Here is a 25,654-nt window from a genome sequence, read left to right as displayed (position 1 = left end):
CTAGCTGGCTTAGAACTCAAAAAGTAAACCAGACTATCCTCAAAAACTGTGGCAATCCTCCTGTCTCTGGCCTTTTGGAAGGCCGGAATTACAGGCATGAGTCACCATACCCACCTTTGCTTTTCTAGTTATCCAGTTGTCCCAGAGGGTGAACCCCAACAGCAATACCCTCACCCCATGCACAACCTTCCCCGGACATCAGAACATGGCTTGTGGTGTCCTGTCCACCACTGTTGATGACCATGTCTGGGGTCTTCTGAAGCTCAAATAAACCTGTATGTCTTCCCACATGATTTCCCTGTCACCACACAGAAGCGTTTGACAAGTGCAGGGCCAGCCTGCCAGAGCCGACTGCTTCCTGCTACCCTATGCTGAAAACTAGCCAGCTCTCTCCATGGAGTGCAGAACACACTCAAATGAACTCCAAGAGTGCACACTCACTTCCATGTATGAACAAGGACTGGAAAACAATGGACACACCTAAAGTCACCCACCTGCCAGCCGTTGACAATCTTTTGGTTGAAAATCCCAAATTCATAGCGGATTCCATAGCCGTAGGCAGCTAGACCCAGGGTGGCCATTGAATCAAGGAAGCAAGCTGAAAAACCCAACGGAAAAAAAAAATCACAAACCGTTAACAGAATTCAGACTGCTGGACCCCAAGGTTCCACTGGGTTTTGGCCAGGGAGTTGACAGGGAGCCAAGGATAACCATAGCAACCTCGGGTTTCACAAAAGGACCCACTGGAATCCCCTTACCCAAGAACAGGATGAAAGTGAGGACTCCCAGAGATCATGGTCAAGTCCTCTCACTGCCAACTTGCTCTCAAACGTGCAGAAACTTAATTTCTCTGTGCTCTAAATCTACAGCTCTGACATCAGGGACTCATCTGAGCCTTTATCCATGGGATAAGTCACAGAAACCAGGCCACTGATGTGCACTTCAGTGCTCAGAACACTAAACGCCCATCCTCCACAGTCCCACTAGGGTCTGCAACATTAGCTGAAGCAGCATGTCAGCAAATGGAGCTCTTGTTTCATTCCAATCAAACCCTCTTGAGAGAGGCTGGAGGGGTGGTTCAGTGGTTGAGAGCACTGGCTGCTATTGTAGAGAATCCAGGTTGACTTCCCATCACCCACAAGATGACTTAGAACTGTCCCTAATTCCACTTCCAGGGAATCTGATGCCCTCCCTCTTCTGACCTCGGCAGGCACCAGACATGCATGCAGTGCACATATATACATGTGATGCCGATAGAACTCTTATACACACGAAATTATTTTTCTTGAAAATTCAGTTTAAAGAAAAAAAAAAACTTCCTGAGAAAGAAATAAAATTACAAGTGTTTTGAATAAAAATGCAAATAGAAGCTGTGTTAAATTTCTGACTTGGGGCAGGAATGATGGTACATGCCTTTAATCCCAGCATCCTGCGGGGCATAGAAAGGGTGATCTTGGTGGATTTGAGGCCAGCCTAGTCTACATAGTGAGTTCCAGGCTACCCAGCGCTGCACAGTGAGATTCTTTTCTCAAAGCAGACAATCAAAAAAAGGGGAGAAGGAAGAAGCAAGGATATGGAGGGTGCCCCGGGGAACACTAGCAGGTAGAATACATGTCTGATTCACGAAATGCAAACACCGGCAAGATAGAGGAATGAGGAGGGCCTGGACGCCTGTGCTAGACTTGTTCTTCTGGGAACGATACAGACCAATCAAGCCATCCTGGACTCACACCCGGCCAGAGAAGAGCCTGGCAGGGAGGAGGAGGCATCCGGGTTCAGGCCGTGCAGGGCAGGTGACAAGGTTTCATCAAGGAACATGAAAACACTGCAGCAGGCATCAGGGCAGAGGTGGGCCACCCTGAGATCAGAGGTGGATTCACTAGCTTGTTGCAAAACGTATTAAAGAACATTCAGGAAGGAACACAGGCTGTGAGTTGAGAGATTAAGGATAGGCAAGATAGTGACAGCCACGTGTCATGGAGGTTGGCCAAAGAGTAGCTGAAGAGTAGTGTCCAAGACACCATGCCTGGCCAGACTGGAAGCAGGGTGGGGTGGGCAGGACAAGTCATTTCTTTTTTCTTTGGTTTTTCAAGACAGGGTTTCCTCACTGTAACCAGCCCTGGCTGTCCTGGACTCACTTTTTAGACCAGGCTGGCCTCGAACTCAGAGATTCACCTGCCTCTGCCTCTGCCTCCCCAGTGCTGAGACTTGAACTACTAGTCCTGGCTGACAAATCATTCATGTAGATTCAGGTAAAGTTTTATTTGAAAGAAATATGATGCCTTAGAAATCTCAAAGAATTTAGTTACCATTTGAAAACACACATACATTTTAAAGCTTATCTCAGTTTATAAAATAGCAACTTCCAAAAAGGCCGGGCCTGGATACTCTCCCCCTCTCAACCTACCACAAAGCCAGATTGCTATTTCAGCTTCTGTGTTTTTTCACTTAGCTTGTATTGCCCACAAAAGTCTGTAAAATACTCAAAGAAGTAAATGACACTTGGGGATGTTCTCAAACATGACAGCCATACAAAACAGCACGGCCCAATTCTAAGAAAATCATCAGCTCACTAGGTCGGAGCCACCGCCTCACTGGGCATGGGCAATCCTCCCAAAGCACTGGCTTTTGAATCCTAAAACTGTTGGGGGAGGGGCGCTATGGGAACCTTCTTGGCACCACTGACCCAATGCTCACAAACATGGCTAGAAGAGAATATACATTTTACATTTTTTTTTCTCTAAAGATGACAAAGATTTTGACACAAATACATTCACCCATGTCTCTGAAGAAGGCCAGTTCATGGTGACAGATGGGCTTCAGAAGCACACGTGACATTGGCCTTGCCCTATGATCTCCCACCAAGCCAACCGGATGCAAGAACAGATTACCTGCCAGTCGTCCCAGGCCGCCATTCCCAAGGCCAGCATCCTCCTCTATCTCCTCTAGTTCTTCCAAGTCCAATCCCAACTGCAAACAGAAGCAGAGGTGGCATTTCAGTATTATTTACTACCGCCCCTCCAACAAGCTGAAAGCATTGAAATCTTGAATCTGATTTCTTTCAGACTGAAAATCCAATGGTACAGCTTAATATTAATCAATGCACAAAAGTGAAAAGTTTTGAGATATTTCAAAACCTACTAATGGTGACCATTCAAAATTAGATGTGTCTAGTGGGGTATGGTGATCCTGTCTGTACGCCCAGCACTCGGGAGGCTAAAGCAGGGGATTCCCAGTCCAAGTCCAGCCGGGGCTACGTATACAGTAAGATCCTTAAGGAAGGGGCTGAAGAGATGGCTCAGTGGTTAAGAGCACTGACTCTTCGTCCTGAGGTCCTTAGTCCAATTCTCAGAAGCCACATAGTGGCTCACAACCATCTGTGAACCCGATGACCTCTTCCGGTATGTCTGAAGACAGCTACAGTGTACTAATATACATAAAATAAATAAAATCTTTTAAAAAGAGATTTTTAAAGAAAAAAGAAGAGCTCGGTGGTTATAAATACTTCATAATGCCAGGCTACTAACCAACTTACAGTGAGCAGCTCTGACAAGCTGCTGAATTATGATTTTGATGAAATCCAGTGTACCTATTTTTTTTTCTTTTGCTGATTATGCTTTTTTGAGGTGGAAATACTACTGCCCCTCACACGGTGTGATGGTTTGAATAGGAATGGCCCCCAGAGACATCATGTATTTGAACACTTGGCCCATAGGGAGTGGAGGAAGTGGCACTATCAGGAGGTATGGCCTTTTGGAGTAGGTGTGGCCTTGTTAGACAAAGCATATCACTTTAGGGGCAGGCTTTGAGGTTTCATAAGAACAAGCCAGTTCACTTCATGCTGCCTGCTGATCTGGATATAGGACTCTCAGCTTTTTCTCCAGCTCCATGTCTGCTTGCATGCTGCCATGTTCCCTGCCATAATCACAATAGACAGACTAAACCTCTGAAACTATAAACCCCAATTAAATGTTTTCCTTTATAAGAGTTGCCGTGGCTCTGATATCTCTTCACAGCCATAGAAACTCTACCTAAGTCACAAGGTCATGGAGATTTTAACTCCTACAACTAGGTCTGTCATTCGTTTTGATTATCTGTCTACTCAGTGTGTGTGTGTGGGGGGGGGGCGGGGGGGTTCACTTCTCTGCTGTGTTATCCAAGTATCCCAGCATCGCTTACTTAAAATACCATTCTTTCCCCATCACATTATTTTGGTGTCCTTCCTTTTTTTTTTTTTTTATTATTATTGTTGTTGTTGTTTGAGACAAGATCTTCCCATACAGCCCAGACTGCCCTCCCTCAAACTTGCACTGCTCCTACGTTAACCTCCTGATCACTGGAATTACGAGTGTACGCACCCATATTCTTTCTCTTTTTTTTGAAGATCTGTGTGTTTGTGTGTGCGTGCTTGTACATGCATATAAGCTACGTGTAAACAGATGCTCACAGAGGGTGCCTGATTTTCTGGAGTTGGAGTTACAGATGGTTATGAGCCACTGCATATGCCTGGAGCTGAACCTGAGTCCTGTACAAGAGCAGCGAGCACTCTCAGCCACTGCATCATCCAGAACCCAAATCCATTCATGGGCAATGAGAAAAATCAAACAAAAGAACAGAACTGAATAAAATTTCTAAACTTTTCAAGTCAAAGGACACTATCAACAAAGTAAAAAGACAACTTAAAGAATGGAAAAAAAAATTGTAAGCCACCAATCTGATAGGAGATTAGTATCCAGAATAAACAGAGAAATCTAGAAATTTAGTCTCAAGAAATAAGTACCCTGACTCAGAAGTGGACAATTATACTTAGACTGACTTTGCTCCAAAGATAAACAAGTTTAAGCACAATACACTCAACACCAACGACTTTCAAGAAGAGGCAAATCATAGCCACCTGAAGTTGGAGATGCCACTCAGCGGTACAACACTTGCTTGGCACACACAGGGGTTCAAGTTCAAGGCCCAGCACCACAAAGAAGAAAGAGTCACATGCTATAGCCATCACACTTCTAGTTGTAGACTTAAAACTAATAACTGCAGGCTCTGCCGGAACTATTTGTACACTTGTGTTTACAGCAGCATTATTTGCGATGTCAGAAGGCAGGAGCAGCCGTGTTCATGGACAGATGAATAAGTGAAATGTGGCCCACACATACAACAGAGTATATCCAACCTTGACCCACAATGGGGGAGATCCAGGGCCCAAGGAGACCCAGAACCCCTGAGATGACTGGGGCAGCAGCATCTCGATTTCTCTGGCATCACCGATTCAGGTGCTGTACTGAGGATTTTCTTGTTTTTTGTGTGTTTTTTTTTTGTTTTTTTTTTTTTGTTTTTTTTTTTGTTTTTTTTTTTTTGTTTTTGTTTTTCTAGACAGGGTTTCTCTGTGTAGTCCTGGCTGTCCTGGAACTCACTCTGTAGACCAGGCTGGCCTCGAACTCAGAAATCCGCCTGCCTCTGCCTCCCAAGTGCTGGGATTAAAGGTGTGCGCCACCACCGCCCGGCTGAGGATTTTCTATCTATTATTTAATAATTACAACCTAATGTCTTTGATTTTGCAAGGGAATTGAGTTTACTCTGTATTCAGCTGGAACTACTCTGGGGGAATATGTGTTCCTACAGGATATAATCAATCACCTACATAAAATTATGTATAAAGTTGTTACTTTACAAAAAAAAAAAAGCAATGAAGGACCAGCACACACTGCCATACAGGTGACCCTTCAGGACACTGTGCTAAGGACACCCTGTAGTTATCATGAAATACCCAGACTAGCCAAATGCTGAAACATGAAGGACAATGATGGCTTCCAGGGGCTGAGGTGGGTAAGGCAGGAAATGTGCAGGTTCTGCAGATGGGGGGTGGTGACGGCTGCAAAGGCTGTGAATGTCCTAAATGCCATTCACTGTGCACGAAAACTGGCTAAGATGGGAAACTCTATGTAATACAAACTTTACAGTAATTATTTTAAATTGAAAAGGAGGTTTGCCCTCAACATGCAGGTTTCTTTCTGGACTCTTGACTTTATTTGGTGGCTGATATAGGTGACTTTCTGCCAGCAGGACCCAGGCTTGGTGACTGCAGCTTTACAGTAAGTTCTGGAATTGGGAAGTGTGGATCTCCTACCTGGTTCTCTTGGAAATCCACCCAGATATGCGTATTATTTTGTCAGACTCTGTGAAGAAACTGACTGGGGTTCTGAAGAGGACTGGACTGAATCCACAGATCACTGTGGCGAGCTCTGCATCTAACAATACTAGGTCCTCCAGGCTCTTCATGAAAAACGTCTGTATTTTTTAAACCTTCCTTAGTTTCTTTCACCTTGTTTCTAGAGTATAAGCGCTGCCCGGGGGGGGGAAAAGGTGTATTTTCTGTTACATTTACACCCACTTTCTTTACTGTTACATTTACACCCACTTTCTGGTGCTACTAAAAGAACTGCCACCTTTGTTTCACTTCGGATGTTACTCAGCAGATACATTAAGATATCCACAGTTTCTGCAGATCATCCTGTATCCTGAAAACCCAAGGCACTCCCTGGCCAGTTCTAGCATTTCTTTTATAGATTGCTTACAATTTTCCAGTTCATGTCATCCGTGTGTAGATGGCTTTACCTCTTTCTAATCTGGACCCCTTTCATTTCCAGTTCTTGCCTAACTACATAGCCAGAACCTACTACTATAGGACATTGAGACCCATCATGAGAAGACATCCTTGTGCTGTTAAGACAAGCGAGTTAAATCCAAGATAGGAGACACAATGAGGAAAACAACAGAAACTCTGTAAGATAAACTCATTTCCAACAAATAAACCATGAAACAGAGGGGAAAAAAAGAGGTGCATATAAACTAAGAGAAATTTAGGAGATGTCTCAATCAACTTCAAAACTCTGTTTCAGAAGTTCTAAGGTTACTGGGCTGGAGAGACAGGTCAGCATTTAAGAGTACTGGATGTTCTTCCAGAGGACACAGGCTGTTTCCTGCATCCACAGAAAACTCTAGTTTCCACGAGATATGATGCCCTCTTCTGGTCTCGATGGGTACTGCATGCATACGGTACATGAAACATATGCATTTAAAAAAAAATGAAAAACTAAAACTAAAAAAGAAGAAATTCTTTCGGGCAGTGGTGGCACACGCCTTTAATCCTAGCACTTGGGAAGCAGAGGCAGGTGGATCTCTGAGTTTGAAGCCTGCCTGGTCTACAGAGTGAGTTCTAGGACAGCTGAGGCTGCAAAGAAAAACCCTGTCTCAAAAAAGAGGAGTGGGGAGAAGGGAGAGGGGAGGGAGGAGAAATTCTAAGGCATTCAGAGCAGTTTATAGATTGCCAGAAAAGCTGGTGTTACTAAGAATTATGGTCAGTATCTTAAGGGCTATCACAGGGTGGGTGTGTCTTGTTGTTTTCTAGAGATCACACTGATGCCCTGAGTTAAAGTTGATGCAAATACTTTTCATATGTACTTAAACTTTTCTGTAGTGTAAATTGTTTGAGTGCTGTTGATTCCTTCACTCAGAAGAAGGTTGTTTCTTTTGAAGTCCTCATAGTGAGAGTACACTGTTCACATGCCATACCTTGAGAGGTCACTGGATCATGCAAACCTGTGCCCTCATGAATGGGCTGGGCGGCTGATGAATGCATAGGCTGTGTCAAGACTGTCAGGGGCGGTCTAGTTAGAAGAAATGGGTCATTGCAGGGAAGGTACCCTACAAGTGTGTGTCTTGGCCCTGCTTCTCTGTCCTTGACTGCTGACTCTGGGAAGTGGGCAGCCTCCTCTGCCATATGCTCAAGCCACCAAGATGTGCTGCCTGTCTCAGGCCCACTGAAACTGGGAACCAAAATGAACCTTTCTTTCCTTAGATTTCTCTAAATTATTATTTTTTTTCATAGCAATAAAACGGTGATTAACATCCTCAGGAGAGATGGTGGTCTCCAACAAGGCTTACATTCATGCTGGACTTAGGTCCCTATCAGGCCCCCAAACTCTGCCTACCTAAGCTCTGAACAAAGCAGGTAGGGTGCTGTGGCACAGGGGGAGGAGCCCTCTGTAAAGACCTTCATGTTCCCATGCTGCATGGTCTCACTACAGAATGTCCCCATCTGAGACCAGTGTTCCAGGGGAGACAGGAGAGAGCGATGAAAGGCTGGGAGATAAGCACAGCTCTGCTGAAGCTGCAAACAACCTGTGTAGGAAATTAGTACAAAGAAAATGCCAGACCTGCACAGCACAGTGAGTTCAGGAGGATGTCTGAAGAGCAGAGAGTGAAACCAAATAGATCATGACATATTCAAAACCTACCTCTGGTCTGGGAGATGGGAGTACATTTCTAGAAACTTCCAAACCATCATCACCACTCAACTAGTCTTCCCATAATAATTCCATTTATTATCATCCCTTACAGTCTTACGTTCTCCCCTTGAGGAAGAGGCATGCTCCTTCCTGGCAGAGTAGAACACCCCAGGGCACAGGTGTGCTAACATCATCGATCACTCTTCAGGGGACAGATTAATCATACCTGATAAGTGGCTTCATCACATGCAGTCTGAAGGCCCAGGTTCACCATGGTGTTCTGCAGCGTGCGGCCCATGTAGAATTCCAGGGAAAGGTAATAGATGCGCTAAAGACAGAAAACAGAATCTTAGTCTCCCATTCTGTCCACAAACAGGAGACACACAGCAGGCAGGGAGGGGAGTCAAGTAATGAAGCACTCAGGTAGGACTTTCATGTGAACCCAGTGCTAACACCTTACTTGCAGGGTAGCTCTACTCTCCTGAGTTTCCAGTGCACAGAACTGGTCTCCTCTAACACAGGGTTAGGTCATCCTAGAACCTGAGAGCTTCGCTGGCCGGCAGATCCCACAATGAGCTAGGCTGGCCTCTTACCAGCTGTGTGCCCTAAGATACGCTCTGTTTCCAACATGAGATAAAACAGCCTACAAAGGAGGAGTATTAAGTATAATACTCCTCCAAGTATTAAATATAAATAGGCCATGGTGTATGTTCCTGTTGTTCCAGCTACTTGGGAGACTGAGGAAGGGGGATGGATGTCTTAGACCCAGAAGTGTGAAGCCAACCTGGGTAACATGGTAAGATTCAGTGTCTCTTAGGGTGGCTTCTTAAGCCCGCCAGAAGCACACAATAAACAGGAATGCAAATGCTGGCAACCCTGGTAAAAGCATCATTCCCTCAAGGCAAAGACTGGTAGATTTCTTTAGTGTGTGGGGTATGGTGTGTGTGCTTGACTTAGTGAGGTGTTTTAACTTGGACTGTGGCCACACATAGTTCTATCATCCATGGCCACACACCGTGCTACCAGCCTTGACAGGTTCTAGGAGCTACTATCAAGACTCAGCAATCAATACCACATCAACAGGTGCTGACACGCAGAGAGATCTTGGAAGGCACTTCAGAACTGTGCATTCCAAGACAGGGGATGGCTCTTAGCCACGTTCCCTTATCTACCTGATCAGAGTCCTCAAAAGAGGAAGATGATGCTTCTTAATGACATTCTGTGAGCCACAAAGCACTGACACTTCAACAACAAAGACTGACTCTGCCTGCCATGCTCCTGGGTAGACTTCTGTTGCACCTGTGTCCTCTCCTCAGGCCCACTCAACACTGCAAAGAACCCCTCCCACCCCCAAATGCTTCTGAGTCTGTGGGCCAAGGCAGCTTTACTACAGGCCATGTCATGCTGTCTAAGGACTCCCTTAAAACCTGGCTTCTCCATAGAGTTCTCTAACAAATCATTTCTTATCTCTCTGAAAATTGCCTGTACCTGCACTTCCTTCTGCACTGTACACAGGGTATTTAAGCTATAACCATGTGGCCACTACTTCTCATCCTAGCATATGTTATAAATAGAGCCTGACTGGGCCAGTTGCTTAGTAGGGAGGCTGATGTAGGAAAACATCACTTTTCAAACCTGTCTGGGCAACTTATTGAGTCCCTGTGACAAAATAAAAAGATAAAAAGTTGCAGATAGGGGCTGAAAGATGGTTCATCAGTTGAGAGCACTGCATGTTTTTCTAGAGGATCTGGGTTCGGTTCCCAGCAACCATACCATGGTTCATAGCTGGCTGTAACTCCAGTGCCAAGGAATATGGTGCTCTCTTCTGGCTCCTGCAAGCACCCGGCACAAATGCAATATCCTTACATACAACATTCATATACATATTGAATTTAAAAAGCTCAGGATATAGCTCAGGGATAGAGTATTTGACCTACATGTAGGAGGCAGTGGGCTTAATCCCTGGTACAAAAAAAGACTAGGGAAACCAGAGGACTATACAGACTGACAGATGTCAGGCTCTGAGGACAGTGTTGTGTGGGTAACAACTAAAATGTGCTTCTCAGTGTGACGAGTGCAATGCTCTTGATTGTATTGCTAAGTGCACACGCCTGTGAATACTCTTCCCGCACGTGCCCCCTCTCCAGCTCCCTTCTCCCACATATACAGATCAAACCCAGGGCTCCCATACGCTAAGCAGGGCATGGGAGCACTTAAATCCCGGTACTCAGGAGGTAGAGGCAGGTGGATCACTGTGAGTTAGAGCCCAACCTGATCTACACAGCAGAGGTCCAGGACAGCCAGAGTTGCATGGTAAGTCCTTGCCTCAAGTAAATAAGTAAGTAAGAAAGAAAGAAAACAGCCAATGAATGAATGAATGAATAAAAAGGAAAAGAAGCCAATACTCTGGGCAGCAAAGTTAGAAAATGTCTCACCTGCCACTTACAGCCAAGAGGTTGTAAGGGACAGGTATCTACTGTTTGAGTCCCAGCATCTGAAGCCAAGGACTTCACAGGTTCTACAAATGCACAACAAAGTACCCACATGTTCTCACGGCGCATGCTCACAAGCACACACACTTCAATGTGATCCTTCTCACTCAAGGACACACTCAAAAACTCCTTAAAAGAATTCCCTTAGCACACTCTTGGCAGTCCCAAGGGATGGTGCTCACCTGAAAACCAGGCAGAAAGATGGGAGAGGAAATGCAACAGGCAAAACCACACAGCATCTTCCACGGGATGCAAGTTCTAAAAGAAAACCGCCCTACTCCACTCCAAACATCTAGAACCACAAAGGATTCAACTAAGTACAGACAAGAAGGAAAAACAAGAGACAGAGGAAAATATAACCACATCTCTGGCCTCTTCGAGCACCTGCACAGGAGAGCAAACTCACACATACACAAGCTTGTGTAGAGGTAGTCTTGTAATTCCAGACTGGGGAGGCAGAGACAGAAGGATCACAAGTTCGAGGTGCAACAAGTTGAGAAGAAGGATGAAGGGGAAGGAGGGAGGAAGAAGGGGAAGAGAAAGAGAGGGAGGGAGTGGGAGAGAGAACAAAAAGAAAGTAACTTTTGGGATTTGGAATGTTTAACCTGTGAAACAATGTATCTATGCACTGAAACATAACATGGTCCAAAAAAAAAAAAAAAAAAAAAATCACCCCTCAAAGGTTATCTTGGAACCAAGAAAGAGCAAAGCCAGAATCAAAACTTGGCTGAATAAGAGTGGAAAAAGGACATGAAAAGAATCAGAGGGAAAAAAATACTGATATTGATGAGAAAAAAACATCCAACACAGGCAGAGATGGTGTTCCAGAACAGGAAATAAAATGTCAAAAGGAGACAATTCTAGAACACTAAAGTTAACCACTGGGAAAAATATATTAAACATCACAAAATTAGTTTGGTCTCTATTCCTCCATTCTTTGTTTTTAACCCTGAATTTCTATCTAAGTTTCAATATCTTTAAAATGACAAACATACTGCAGGGTAAGTAGCAAGTCCCTGGACAGCTACAATCACACGTGCTGTTAACGTGATGTTAACGACTGGTTCACAGCCCATCGCTTCTTGTTTTTTAATCACCTTATGTTTTATTTGCGCTGCACTTGAGCCACTGTATTACTTTATAGAGTTTCCATAGTGCAAAGGAAGCCACAAGGCCTGTCTGGGCCAGGCTTATTAACAGATGTGAGAGCAGAGTCCAGCTAGACACCAGCTGCCAGGGACAATCCTGAGTGCTCAAAGCCACACAGCAATTCTGTTTCATTACGTACTGTGTACACAGTGTATTCCCAGCCTTATCTAAGAGTGAGCTCCTCCAGAATTCTCAACAGATGCCTAAAAATAAACTCTACATGGGTTGGCACCTCTCATCTGACCTTTTTCTTTCCTTTCTTTCTTTTTTCTTCTCTCTCTTTTTTTTGGGGGGGGTGGGGTGGGGTGGGGAAGAGAGATGTTGGAATAGTCAGGTCTAGGCAAATGCTCCAAACTGAAAACACTTCTGGTTCTATGCATTTGTGATAAAAGATTATCAACCAATATGCACCACTTTTTTTTCAAAACCTTTCTGAGTATGTATGTATATGTGTGCTTAATTTATAAATAGCAAAATGAAAATACAATATTGTTATTTGATAATAACAAGAAATACACTCAAGTGATTGTGGTGCCTCTCTAAAATAGGAATGACTTACAACCCAGGCAAAAGAAGGAAGGGATGCAGGAACCCACTGCGGTGCTTTAGTGTTGGGAGCCGACTTTAAGTAGAAAGCAGCTATCAACTTTGCAGCCATCTGGAGCCATATACCCTGATGAGAGACTTGTTTTTCAAAAGCCTATAACAGCTGAAGCACACTCTGATAAATATATTGTTTATCCCACATAGCTTGTTTTGCTGTTTAGTGACCCCAGCTACATGGTGCATGTGGTAAAATGTTTTCACCTGTGTTCTCCTGTTTGTGCTTATAAATACCCAGGATTTCCTTGTAATAGGGTCAATGGGGGTGGTGGTCAGTAGGATGTGTGAATATAGTCTATGGGAGACAGTAAAGGAGACTTGACTACAGATCCTCTGGTTTGTCTCTATTCTTTGAGTCTCTCCCCCTTCCTTCTTCCCCCCACTCTCGCTCTCTTGCTAGACCCTGACCTGCAGAACAGTTTGGAGAACCGCACTGCCCCACACTTCGGGGCTACTAGGTTGCTGTCCACACTGCCCCATGCTTTGGGGCTAAGTGCTCTCTCTGGTCAAGAAAGGGAGTGGGGATGGAGGGGCAAGAGACGCGAAGAATGGAGACAAACCAGAGTGTGTAGTCAAGTCTGGTTACTCCTTTATTTCCCCTATTCTCTATTACAAGAAAATCTTGGGTATTTATAAGCACAAGCAGAACACAGGTGAAAACATTTTACCACATGCACCATACAGCTGAGGTCACTAAACAGCAAAACAAGCTATGTGGGATACACAATATATTTATCAGAGTGTGCTTCAGCTGTTGTAGGCTTTTGAAAAACAAGTCTCTCATCAGGGTATATGGTTCCAGATGGCTGCAAAGATGATAGCCGCTTTCTGCTTAAAGTCGGCTCCCAACACTTTAGCAGTATACAAACAAAAGCTTATGGTGTTGTCAATACCAGAAATGAATTACCTTGTTTTGACTTATTCATCAGAGGGGTGTCTCTCTCTCTCTCTCTCTCTCTTTTTTTTTTTTTTTTTTGGTTTTTCTTTTTTTTTTTTTTCGAGACAGGGTTTCTCCATGTAGCCCTGGCTATCCTGGAACTCACTCTGTAGACCAGGCTGGCCTTGAACTCAGAAATTCGCCTGCCTCTGCCTCCCAAGTGCTGGGATTAAAGGCATGTGCCACCACCCCCGGCTTAAACTTTTTTTTTTCCCCATGAGACGAGGGAGGAGACAAACGGGATGTGGCGGGATTCGAACTCGAGGGTAGAGAGAGAGCACAGAGGGCCCCGCACCCTCTGCAGGTTGGCACCTTACGCTGGTTCGCTCAGAGGGGTCTCACAGATCTACCTCCCAAACATTACAGGCCATTGCTCTATGTTACACTCCCACCCCTCCTCCCCCACACACATCAAGAACCTGATGAGTCACACCTACTGCGGAAAACACGGCATACCTGAGTTATAGGACATGGAGAAATCAAGCTAGTACCAATCGGGAGCTGCATGCCTATGGGCTTTCATAGGGCTGGACTTAGCAATAAGCGGCACCCTAAGTCTTTATCTTTACATCAGGGTGCTTGTCTCTCATTATCTGTATCTCATCCACTCCCTCCAAGGCTCAGAGACCATCACAGAAGAGGGAGCAGAATGGGTTTAAGTTCAAGTGGTCTGCACTGAGACATTAGTCGCCGGACATGAAAGGCAGCTGTGGCTGCATGCACAGCACTGCACAGTATCAAGCCAGCCACAATCCTGGCACAAACACGGGGAGGACTCATGAAGTCCCACCCCTGACTGAAAAGATGTTTTCATGAAAACATCTGAAAAGACCTGACTGAAAAGACCGATGGCTGCTGGGGATAGGAGAATGTTTTTCCCAGAGATGCTCCCCTGAAAGGCTACCCATATTTCAGTAGATGGTCCTACACCTCTGTACATAGTGGACTCAGTGTGTCTTTAAAAAAAAAAAAAAAAAAAAAAAAAAAAAAAGACATAAAAGAAGCACATATAAGTTGACAGGGAAAGATGGTAGTAAGGGAATGAGGCGGAGGGAATGCCAACTGATTTGATCAAAATACTTTATATGAACATATAAAGCTAACAACAAGAAGAAACGGCTTATGGGGTTTATTTCTAGAATTCTCCATTTAACATCTTAAGATTGCAGTTGACTATAGGTAAGAGACTTTGAAAGCACAGGTACAGTGTGCTGTATATACAGGCCTGTATATCCCCACTTATGTACTGCTGAGTTCTCCCTAAGGTCTATGAAAAGTTGACCAGTTAGGAGTATGATCCTTTTTAAATGTTCTATTTTGCTTTTCCTAAAAACTCTGTGTGTATGTGTGTGTGTGTGAGAGAGAGAGAGAGAGGAGAGAGAGAGGAGAGAGAGGGAGAGAGAGAGAGAGAGGGAGGGAGGGAGGGAGGGAGAGAGAGAGAAGACAGAGAGAGAGAGAGAGAGAGAGAGAGAGAGAGAGAGAGAGGAGACAGAGAGAGAGAGGGAGAGAGAGGGAGAGAGAGAGAGAGGTGTTCAAGTGTGGGCTTGTCTGCTCCTTGATGGATATGAGGATGACATCCTTTTGGAATGAGTTCTTACCTCCCACCTTGTTGAGATAGTCTCTCTTTTTGTTTCTGCTGCTGCACTGCGTACTTCAGTCAAGCTTGCCTCTGAGCTTCCAGGGAATTCTCCTGTCTCCATCTCCCACCTCAATACAGGAGTACTAATATTACAGATGCATGCCACCAACTCTGGCCATCTTACTTGTACAGTAAGGTCTTTTACCCATTGAGCCATCCCCCAGCAATTTTTTAAGACATAGGTCTTGCTGTGTGGCTAACCAGCCTGGAACTTCCCTATAGAGCAAGCCAGCCTTGAACTCACAGAGATACTCCTGCCTCTGCTTCTCAAATGCTGGGATTAAAGGCATGTTCAGCTCCAAATATGTATTTTTAAAGTTGTTATAGTTTGTCCTTTCTGCCAAAATTTGTACCTTCTAGCCAGCACCGTGAAAAGAAATATAATTATGAATCTCAAGAGAATACATTCAGGCTCCCAACCCATAGCGGGCCTACACTTGAAACCTCTGATTCCATTTTCCCTCCAAATTGATCACTACCAGGCAGCTTCCTCCACATAACTGGAGAAGCCACTGGCCTGGAACAGCCAGAAGCACTGGTCAACCAATGGGAGCCTTAGGCTTGACGGTTGGGAGATGTTTTTTAAAGGGTTTCTGCAACTTGTTTTTTAAAAATGTTCTTATTTCCTCATCTATGTTGCGACTGTTTTCGTTTCCTTAAGTTGGTAGAGTGAAATCCTGCAACTAAAAGAAGCTTGTTAGAGGAGCCAGCCAAGAAAATGGATAGACTTGATGGTTCAAATGAAGGCCCAGTCCATTGGCCAGCTGGGTGCTCAGCACCAGGGGTTCACCCTCTGAGCACGACACAGCCACCCTGGGGTTCCAAGGCACCGGACTGGGGCTCATACATCACACCACTTTAAAGAGTCATTGCAGAACTCAATCAGTTACCAAGTGGTGACCCTGGGGAGAAGCTCTGAGGACACTTGTCCAAGCCCCAGCCTGAGAGCCACTCTTCAATGCTCAGCCTCACAGTCCTGCCTACCCTTCAGGACGATGGTGCTCTGGGCTTCCCTGCTCAGGGACGCAGTGAGAGAATCACCTTGCCTATCCAGTAAGAGAATGGCAGCAGGATCCCTAAACCCTCGCACCACTGCTGGCCTTTCCCTGGAACCTGTCCATTTAACCACACAGAGTGTTAAGTCTTTGTTTGGAGATTGCTTTTGCAGTGTTTAAGGATGGAGCCCCAAGGCTTTGCTCATGTATGCAAGTGCTCTACCCATTAGCCCCCTTTTCAAGTTAAGTTTATTTATTATATGCAAAGCCTACACTACTAGGAAAATCACAGAAAATTACTCATGAAGCTCTCTGGCTATGCAGGTAGAAATCTGAACACAAACACCACACAGAATCAAGTGACCGTCCAGAGGACCCTTTGAAGGCAGAGGACTCTACAGAGCTGGAGTCGAACACCAGCAGGTGGAGCCTTAACACTGATACTGTTTTAGAGTGTTTTCTTTTTCCGCTTTTGAGACACGACCTAGCTGGGTACCTCTGGTTGGCCCTGAACTTGTCAGTCTCTTGCCTCAACTGAGTGTTGAAATTACAGACATGTGCCATCAACACCACACCTGGTCTAATCACAACTGGGCCTTTTAGATGTCACCGAACCCCAGCTAACTCCTTTTCCCTCTTCTGAACAAAATCCTTAATGAAGAGTCTCCATTTGCAGAAATGGCTGGGCACGCTGGTGGAAAAAGGAGAAATTTTCAACACTCTGGGCACAAAACAAAGACTTGGGCAACTGCTCTCATCAGGATAATCAAGGCTGTAGGCAGCAGGTTGGAGATCAATTTTCTCGTTCCCAGGATTAAGTGGCAACACTCCTTGTCTATCTGGTTCTGTGCAGGGCACAGAGTAGCACCCATGCACAGACTGCCACTGCCTAAAGGCACTAATATGACACAGGCACACAATGACAGTCCAGTGAGCACAGTAGTATACCACAGGCCAGGTTCTGGGAAGGCTCCTTGCCCCTTTCGACAAGAGAGCCATGCCAGGGCCTGGGTCTTTGCCCTCCTGCTTCCTTCCTATAAGACGAACAGATCCCAGACATTTTCCAGTGTGAACTGAAGTCTAGTGAGAGTGGAAACACTAGACAGGGAGGATCCTCCTATCTGGCAGACAAGACCTACCCTTACCTTCTAACCATAGCAGTATCCATGATACAGCATCTCAGTTCTTATATGTTTGGGGGATGGGGTGTCACTCCTAGATTAGCCTTACAAACCAAGCATGGCATCTGCCATAGGATATGTGGCCTGCCTGCCACAACTCCCTTGACCTTGTTTGAGAAGTACTATGGGGAAGTCTGTGTATGAGTCATGCAAATCTTATTTTGGTTTGAGACAGGATCTCACTATGTACATTAGGCCAGCACTGACTCACAGAACTCTGCCTGTCTCTGCGTCCCAAGTGCTGAGTATGTGTGTCACTCATTTAAAATCTATAATCATGACAATAAGGTTGTGAGAGTCATAGAAAGGGCACAGGGTGTAGCTCAAGGGTAGAATGTTTGCTGGCTATGATCAAGATCCTGAGTTCAAAACCTAGCACCAAAAGTGTATGTGTAAGGGGGATCTATATACACCTATGTGGGTATCTGGAGGCCAGAGGAAAGCATCATGTGTCTGATTCTACGTATTATTACTCTCCACCATATCTCTCTGAGGCAAGGTCTTTCTGGGATCCCCAATATATTTAGAAATTACTTTTATCATTTTAAAGTATATGTTTGTATGTGGGTCTGTGTGCAGCTACGGGCAGGGATATCAGTGTCTGTGGTGGCCAGAGATGTCAGACTTCCCTAGAGCTGGAGTTACGTGCAGTCGGCAGCCATCCAATGTAACTACTGGGATGTACTCAGGTCCTTTGCAAAAGCAACACGTTTTCTTAACTGTTGAGCATTCTCCCCTATATTTTCAATGGAAAAAAAAAAAAAAAAAAAAAACCAAATCATTTAAAAATATTTGAGGTAAAGAGCTGAGAGGTCAGTTATAATATTTCATAAAGATAAAATGGTCCTTAAATAGTCATCTAAAGCCCCGATTTGTTAGAGAAACAAAACCGACAAACAGAACACCCTGGATGGGAGGCTCCGGGGACGACTGTACAGTACATCAAACTTTGCAGGACAGACCAGGCTGGCAGAACTGCACGGCCAGTCTATAAGCAACCAGTCAGCAGAATTCACTCTACAGGTTTTCAGGCCCTTGCAGAATGCACTAAGGTATACACATTTGGTCTTCATGGCCAGAGCACCTAAACCCTTGTTTTATTTTTCTCATGTTTCTAAATGGTAAGAGTAATACATGTAAAATGAACACTGCTGGGGGCATGTGGCAGACGACAATCCCAGCAGAGAGGCAGAGAGGGAAGGATTTGGAGGTGGGAGCCAGCTGGTGGCTACACAGTGACCCTTTGCCTCAAACAATAGCAAAAAAGCAAACCAAAATCAAGTAAATGGCTAGGAGTGGAGTGGCTCTTGTTATCCAGCCACATCCGGTTTTGTTCGTGAGGTAACTGCAAGCAAGCCACGAGACTGGAGACTGGCTGCCAGGGGAATCACATAGGTGATTAATGGCTGGACAGTCAGCACTCAGTCTGGCCTTGACCTTGCTAGGCAGATGAAGATGAACCTGAGTCCATTCTCCTGATCCACTAGAGAGCTGGGATCACAGTGTATTCCACCACACCCTACTTATGCTAATTCCTGGATCAAACCCAGCCCTTGTGCATGCCAGGCAAGCATTCTAACAGCAGAACTGAATCTTTTCCCCTCTTTTTTAACCTTAATAAACTTCCTGCCTTTACATCATTCTGAAATTCTTTTCTGTAGCAGTCAAGAACCCAGATTAACCCAATGAGGTCTATGGTAGTTTGAATAGGAATGGTTCCCATAGACTCGTATATTTGAATGCTTGGTTACCAGGGAGTTGGCACTATTAGGAGGTGTGGCCTTGGGGTGTGTGTGTGTGTGTGTGTGTGTGTGTGTCGCTGCAGGTGGGCTTTGAGGTTTCAAATGCTCAAGCCAGGCCCTGTCTCTGTCTCTCTCTCTCTCCTACTGCCTGCAGATCAGGATGTAAAACTCTCAAGCTAATTCCCCAGAACCATGTTTGCTTGCAGGCTGTCATGCTTCCTACCATGCTGATAATGGACTAAACCTCTGAATTATAAGCCAGCCCCAATTAAATACCTTCTTCTATAAGAGTCGCTGTGGTCACGGTGTCTCTTCACAGCAACACAACATGACCGAGACAGTAGCAATTACATTTTTAATTAAATTAAAGCTAAATGGAGTGGCATATGCCAATAATCCCAGGCAGGAGGCTGAAGTGAGAAGATCACAAGTTCAAAGCCAACTGAGCAACACAGGGAGGTGTGTCTTAAAACAAATAAAACATAAGAACAAATCTACGGATTTAAGTGTTAATCTCACCCCAAAGCCACCTTCCTATAAGTCCGGACAATGTTAATGTCTGGGCACCATGTCCCGCTGAGTTTACACATAAAATGAACGATCATAGCCTGTCAGAGCAGAGGTCAAAGGTGCATGTTCACTGAAAGGAGTCTTCTGCTCAGCTTGTCTACCACCAATCTGAGGCCAAAGACCTGTGTTATCTGCTGTTGGGGAGCCTGTTAGAGGGAAAGATCACCTTCATACACACAAGTGGGAACACATCAGGAGACTAGTAATGTCAAGAAGATTTTAGCATTAGATCCCACTGTTTATGAATTCTAACAAAGCCCCAGATGCAGTGCTCACAGAATGGCCAGGCTGCTGGATTACCATCTCAGCAGCTGGTCCAGACACACTGCAAGACCATGCAAATTCACTGGGATTATCTTCTTAGAAGAACTGTCCGTTTTCCCTCAGCGCACCGATACCATCAGGCCTCATACTTATGTCACCAAACCACAAGGTCAACTGTCCACAGGTTGCTGTTTTTTTAAAGACTTACACAGAGACCAAGCACTTGCACAGAATACACATGGCAGCAATGTGAGTTTGCTGACTCTTGTAGATAAATGAATTTAAGCTGCCATTTGCTTTGGTAGCCAGAACTGAGTTTAGTTTCTGACTTCAAATGCAAATTTAATGCATCCTCTGCATGTGTTAGCCACAGAGAGAAGTAGGCACCCTTAGGGGCAGACTTCTCCATCAGGGCACATTCAAATAGCTTTTATTTTTAGCAAAACTTTTATAATACAGACTGCAAAAGCCAAGACCATCATTTTTATCTTTTTCTTTTTTAGATAAGGTCTCACACTTTAATATTTTAAATGTGTGATCCTTGACCTTGGAATGCGTATACTCCGGAGTCCACTACTTAACTGAGCTTAGGAGTAAGCCAGCCCCAGTATATCCACAGGCCTTGTGAATAACGTTTCAACACCTGCTCTGTTCTGAGACGGCATTGCTTTGGAAATCACTTTCTCCTTGCTTGCTGTAGATCATACGTCTTTTTCTACCCATGTCTTGGCTATGCTTATTTTAGCTTGTGACCCGCCAAGATTCAGACCCACAGTGTTTGGCAACACCACAATGTCTTACTTTCACTGAGGCCTTCTACTAGTTTGAACCTTTCATGTTACATCTTGCTCAAATCTTTCTGGATAGAGTTTGATTTTTGGACTTCTGCTGCTGCCTCCTCTTCCTCCTTCTTTTTCTCCTCTTCTTCTCCTCTTCCTCCTCCTCCTTCTCTTTTTTTCCTCATTTTTGGTCTTCTCCTCTTCCTCTTCTTCCTCATCCTCCTCTTCTTTTTCCCCTTCTTCCTTATCCCTCTCTCCCTCTTCCTCCAAGACAGGGTTTTACTGACTAGCCCTGGCTAGCCTAGAACTCACTATGTAGGCCTTGAACTCAGAAACCAGCCTGCTTATGCCTCAAAAGCATGTGCCACCACACCTAGTGAGATAGTGGTTTTCAAGACAGGGTCTCTTGCATGGTTCACACTGCTCTCAAACTTGCTATGTAACCAAAGATGGCCTTGAACTCTTCTGGCTCCCAGCATTTCTGGATTAAGGGAGTGTCAACATTAAATGGGGACATTTCACAAGCAAACATAAAACCTGACCATGTTAGAATGACAAAAGCTTCAAAAATAGGCTACCTAGCTCAACTCTTTGTTTTAAAGATGAAAAAAAAACAAACAAACAAAAAAAAAAAACCATGAGGCTAAGAAAGGCTAAAAACTACACCCAGCTAGCTAGTGTGTGGTAGCCCTCAAGGCCATCCTGGGCTACATAGAGGGATCCCACCTAAAAAGGAGTGGGAGGGGTGCCAACCCAAACACACAGTTTCATATCACAAAGTGGAAAAATGGGAAAAATCAGGATGGAAAGGAGTTTAGGGCTGAAAGTATTCACACTGCTCACTGATAGGTGTACCCAGAATGCTTCACACCTTAGGTTTGATCTCCAATACCACCAAGTAAAACAAAAATTGTAAAAGGGGTTAGAAATGGGTCCTTTGCTGCACAGGACTTCTGGTCCCTAAACCGAGTGCCCTCCAAGGGGCTGCTATTTCAGGACGAACTTCCAACCTCATCAAAAATTATGAGAATCTATGCTATGAGTGTAATTACTGTTTCTAGCAACCACAATGCTAGGGCTGGAGACATGACTCAGCACCGGCTGCTCTTCCAGAGGACCTGGGTTCAATCCCAAGCACCCACATGGCAGGTCACAACTGTCTATAACTCAGGTTCTGGGAGATTCCATCATCTTCTTCTGGCCTCCATGGACACCAGGCTTGAAACTGCTGTACAGAAGTAAGTGGAGGCGAAACACCAATACACATAACAAACAACACAATTAAGAAAAAACAAGGGCTGGAGAGATGGTTCAGCGGTTAAGAGCACTGACTGCTCTTCCAGAGGTCCTGAGTTAAATACCCAGCAACCACATGGTGGCTCACAACCATCTGTAATGGGGATCCAATGCCCTCTTCTGGTGTGTCTGAAGACAGCTACAGTGTACTCACAAACATAAAACAAATAAATCTAAAAAAAAAAAAAAAAAAAAAGAAAGAAAGAAAGAAAGAAAGAAAAGAAAGAAAGAAAGACCAAAAGCACAATGCCACTAAGTAAAAGAAAAATCACCAGCCACAGAAGGGTCTAAGAAAGTCTTAGGGGCTGGCACTCTTAAGACTGAACAAATGGAAGGCTTTAAAAACTAAGATGCCAAGGTGACTCAGCAGGTGAAGGTTACAGCCACCAACCCAAGCCAAGTAATGTTCCCAAGACCCACATGCCAGAAGTAAAGAACTGAAATCTCAAAGTTCTCCTCTGGCCTGCACATGGATTTTGGTAGAGTGTGCACCTGCCTCGTGCATATGTATACACATTCACACACACACATACACACATACACACACACACACACACACACACACACACACACAGTTTTACATATAAAAATAAGTTTAAAAAGAAAAAAGCCCCAAATGTTTCTGCCAGTGCAGAGAAAGGATGCAGAAAACAGACTGAGTCACACTTCCGATGTAATCTGTGAAACTACACTGCAAGGCTAGCTCATCGATCGATGTTTTCTATTCTTCCCCCCAGCAAGCGTGAGGAGTTGCACATCTATAAAACAAGAAATAATAAAAGCACTGCTTCATCAAATAGGCCACTGTGCTTCCAGTCCGAGCCGTGTAGGCTCACATGCCTCAGGTACTGCCAGCGCCTGGGGTGGTGCTGAGGTGTTTTGTTGGAATTCACTCCTCGAATGGTGCAGAGAGGTGGACTGACTGATTGTCAGCATCAGTTACTCAGACAAACACTGAAAACCAGGGAATCAAACACTCAAAGCTGGGCTCTACCACTGTGCCATACGGGTAGTTTCTGACAGGGGATTATGCCAAGGGTACCTCAAACTCTGGGGCAGCTGAGCCTACAGGAACACACCATCATACTTGTTGGGTAGATTGCTGCCCAGAGAGACATTTCCTTAATCCCTGGACTCAAACAACAGGAGCCCTACAATGTCCTCCAACTCCTGGTGAATGACCTTGAACGTGCAGGCAAAGCTGTATCCCTTGTCATCCACTGTTTGGACAACACCAGTGAATCTGAGCAACACAGCTCTTCTACTAACAAGGCATTCTGGGGGAGCCACTGCTCCTGGCCAGTTTCCCGGGCAGTTATCCCAAGCCCTTGTTGCAATAACCTGTTTTAGCCATTTGGGGCCACTTCTTTAGAAGCTGCCTTGCATACTAAATATGAAGAAGCCCAACTAGTATTCTAACAGCCTGTCCTCATCACCTTTATTTTCAGAAGGGAAAAAGCCTCAGAATGAGTTTGGAAAGCAATTAATTTTCACTCTTCACAATTATCAGATATACTTTAATGCCCTATTTAAAAAAAAAAAAAAAAAAACTACTCTAAAACTCTGTCAATAGTAGCTGTTGGGAGCCCAGATTTCTACTGCAAATCAGATCATTACTAACTGGCCCCAGATAGGTGAGCGTTTTCCTTGCTAGTTTTCACTTTATCTTAATACAGGGTAGGCAGAGTTCTCCATACCAAAAGCAGAAAAAGAAAAGAAAAAAACAAAACAAAGAAAATCTTGCAACAGGGGGATGTGCAAAAATACAATACATTCATAAACTGAAAAGCATCAGTGTGTGTTACTGACCCGGAGCCCTGTTTGAGTGAAGCCACAGATGGCTTCGGATGAAATAAAAGCCACAAAATTGTGCGACATACAAATATGCATACCTGTGTATTCAGGAACAGAAATTACCTGGAAACATAAATGGCAAAGAATAAGGAGGACTGGGGGTGGGGGTGGGGGGCTTTGTGGATCCGGCACACGCATTTAATCTCCCCCACCCCCACTTCGGAGTCAGAGGGAGGTGCATCCCTGGGGTTTGAGGCCAACTTAACTGCATGGAGTTAACAGGCCAGCAGACAGGGCTGAGAAGTGTTAGTGGGGTGGGGTAGTGAGAATTGTCAGAGACTTTGTTCAGGGTATTTTGTTTTCCTACTGAGAACAGAGGTTTGCAAAATAGAGAAAGCTACAACTTCTAAAGCAACCTCCAAACAAGTTTTGCCAAGGTGGAAACCTCAAAGGCAGCCTTCCCCACGAGGAGTCCATCTTTGCGTTTCGGATCTCTCCTGCTTTAGGCAGGCATTACAAATGATTTTCCTCTTGTCAGCCTCGGAGTAGGGGGTGGGGTGGGTAGGGCGCACGGGGCGGGACAATTTCCTGCAGATTACTGATCTCACCCCTTTCCAACTCAGAAAACTACCGGATCTGGTCCCACTCCCTAGATCTTCACTCGGGGCTGCAGAAAACAAAAGGGGAGGGAGTGAGGAGTAGAGAAAGCACGAACTCTGCAGCCATCTCGAAAGTGCACAGCTGGAAACCAGCCGGAAAATCCGCCGGCAAGAGCCGACCCCCTAGGGCACTTCTCTGGGACGCGCAAGTCCGCCGACCGCAGAGGCCCGGCTCCTTACTGCCATATTCCAGACAACACCACACCGGTAGGGGACTGACTGCGGTGGAAGACAAGGGCCACTCAAAGCCATACTTAGGGACTGGGGACTGCGGGCCAGGGAGCAGGGGGGGATGGTTCTCAATTAAAATGAAACCTGCAAGCGCGGGTATGCACGCGAAGGGTATGTCCTTCGAAGGAGGATGCATAACTCTGTCACTTCATTGGTCACTGGCGACCGTAGTGCAACAGGGACCAGGCTCATGGGCGATACTGGGGGGCGGGGCCCGCCCTGCCCTGGGCTCCGTCTCCCTCCCAGGGAGGGCGGGCTGCTCACCTTGGGGTCTCGCTCGTAGTAGTGCTGCTGCGTTCGGATCCAGCGGCCCACTAGGTGGTCGCGAACTGTGTGTGCCAGAGCGAAGAAGTAGTCGCGGGGAGTGGCCACATTGCGGTCCTTGACCAGCGTGAAGTGCAGGTGCCTGTTGAAGCTCTTCCGCACCTCGGCCACGTCGCCTAGCCCCGCGATGCCACGCACACTGATCTGCTTCTGCCTCTCACTGTCCGTCAACGGCTTCGCCATGGCGCCAGAAGAGGCAGAGGACAAGGGATGGACCTGGGGCGAGCAGAGAAGACTCTAGGGCTAGGATGCTCCGGTGTCTGGCGCCAAGGACTGCGGCGGAGGCCGGCTGGTGCGGACTGCGCCTGCGCAGTGCGAGAGGGCAGGGTCCCCGTTGATGGGCGTGACCTGAGCTGGGCGGGGCCTCGGAGAAAGAGCGTGAATCAGGAGGTTTCTGCCTGGAAGAGAGCATGGTCGCTCGAGGGGAAGTGGTTTATCTCTTTTACTGGTTTGTCTGAGGCTGGAAAAACCGGACTGCAGTTTCCCCATACCTGAGATTTACCACCTTTATGGGGGCAAAAGTAGAAACAGAACCAGTGGCTGTGCCTGCCACACTGGAGAGCAAACTCTTGCCATCCAGGGACTTCCTGGAGTTTCTGGGGCTGGCTCTGCCCAGAATCACCAGATGTCCTCTTTAGGACTGCATTGGGTGCTGAGCTGTAGTTGAGCCCTGTTAAACGTTAAGAGAAATGAGCACACGCTTGACCGACA

The 25,654-nt window shown here is 45.5% G+C and overlaps 1 protein-coding gene across 1 annotated transcript in view; it reads right to left on the bottom strand.

Moving 5' to 3' along the window:
- Positions 1–25,258, bottom strand: part of Pygb (glycogen phosphorylase B) — a 48,195-nt gene extending 22,937 nt beyond the window's left edge. The window contains exons 1-4 of the mRNA XM_034496678.2: positions 24,884–25,258; positions 8,515–8,616; positions 2,892–2,970; positions 495–598 (exon numbers count right to left, since the gene is read on the bottom strand). Of these exons, the coding sequence (XP_034352569.1) occupies positions 495–598; positions 2,892–2,970; positions 8,515–8,616; positions 24,884–25,126 (528 nt within the window). The 5' untranslated portion in view covers positions 25,127–25,258. The remainder of the gene's footprint in view (positions 1–494; positions 599–2,891; positions 2,971–8,514; positions 8,617–24,883) is intronic.
- Positions 25,259–25,654: the final 396 nt, after the last annotated feature.

The sequence above is a fragment of the Arvicanthis niloticus genome, chromosome 2 (genome assembly GCF_011762505.2).
Source record: "Arvicanthis niloticus isolate mArvNil1 chromosome 2, mArvNil1.pat.X, whole genome shotgun sequence".
Lineage (NCBI taxonomy): Eukaryota > Metazoa > Chordata > Mammalia > Rodentia > Muridae > Arvicanthis > Arvicanthis niloticus.
This window is presented reverse-complemented; position numbering and strand designations above follow the sequence as displayed.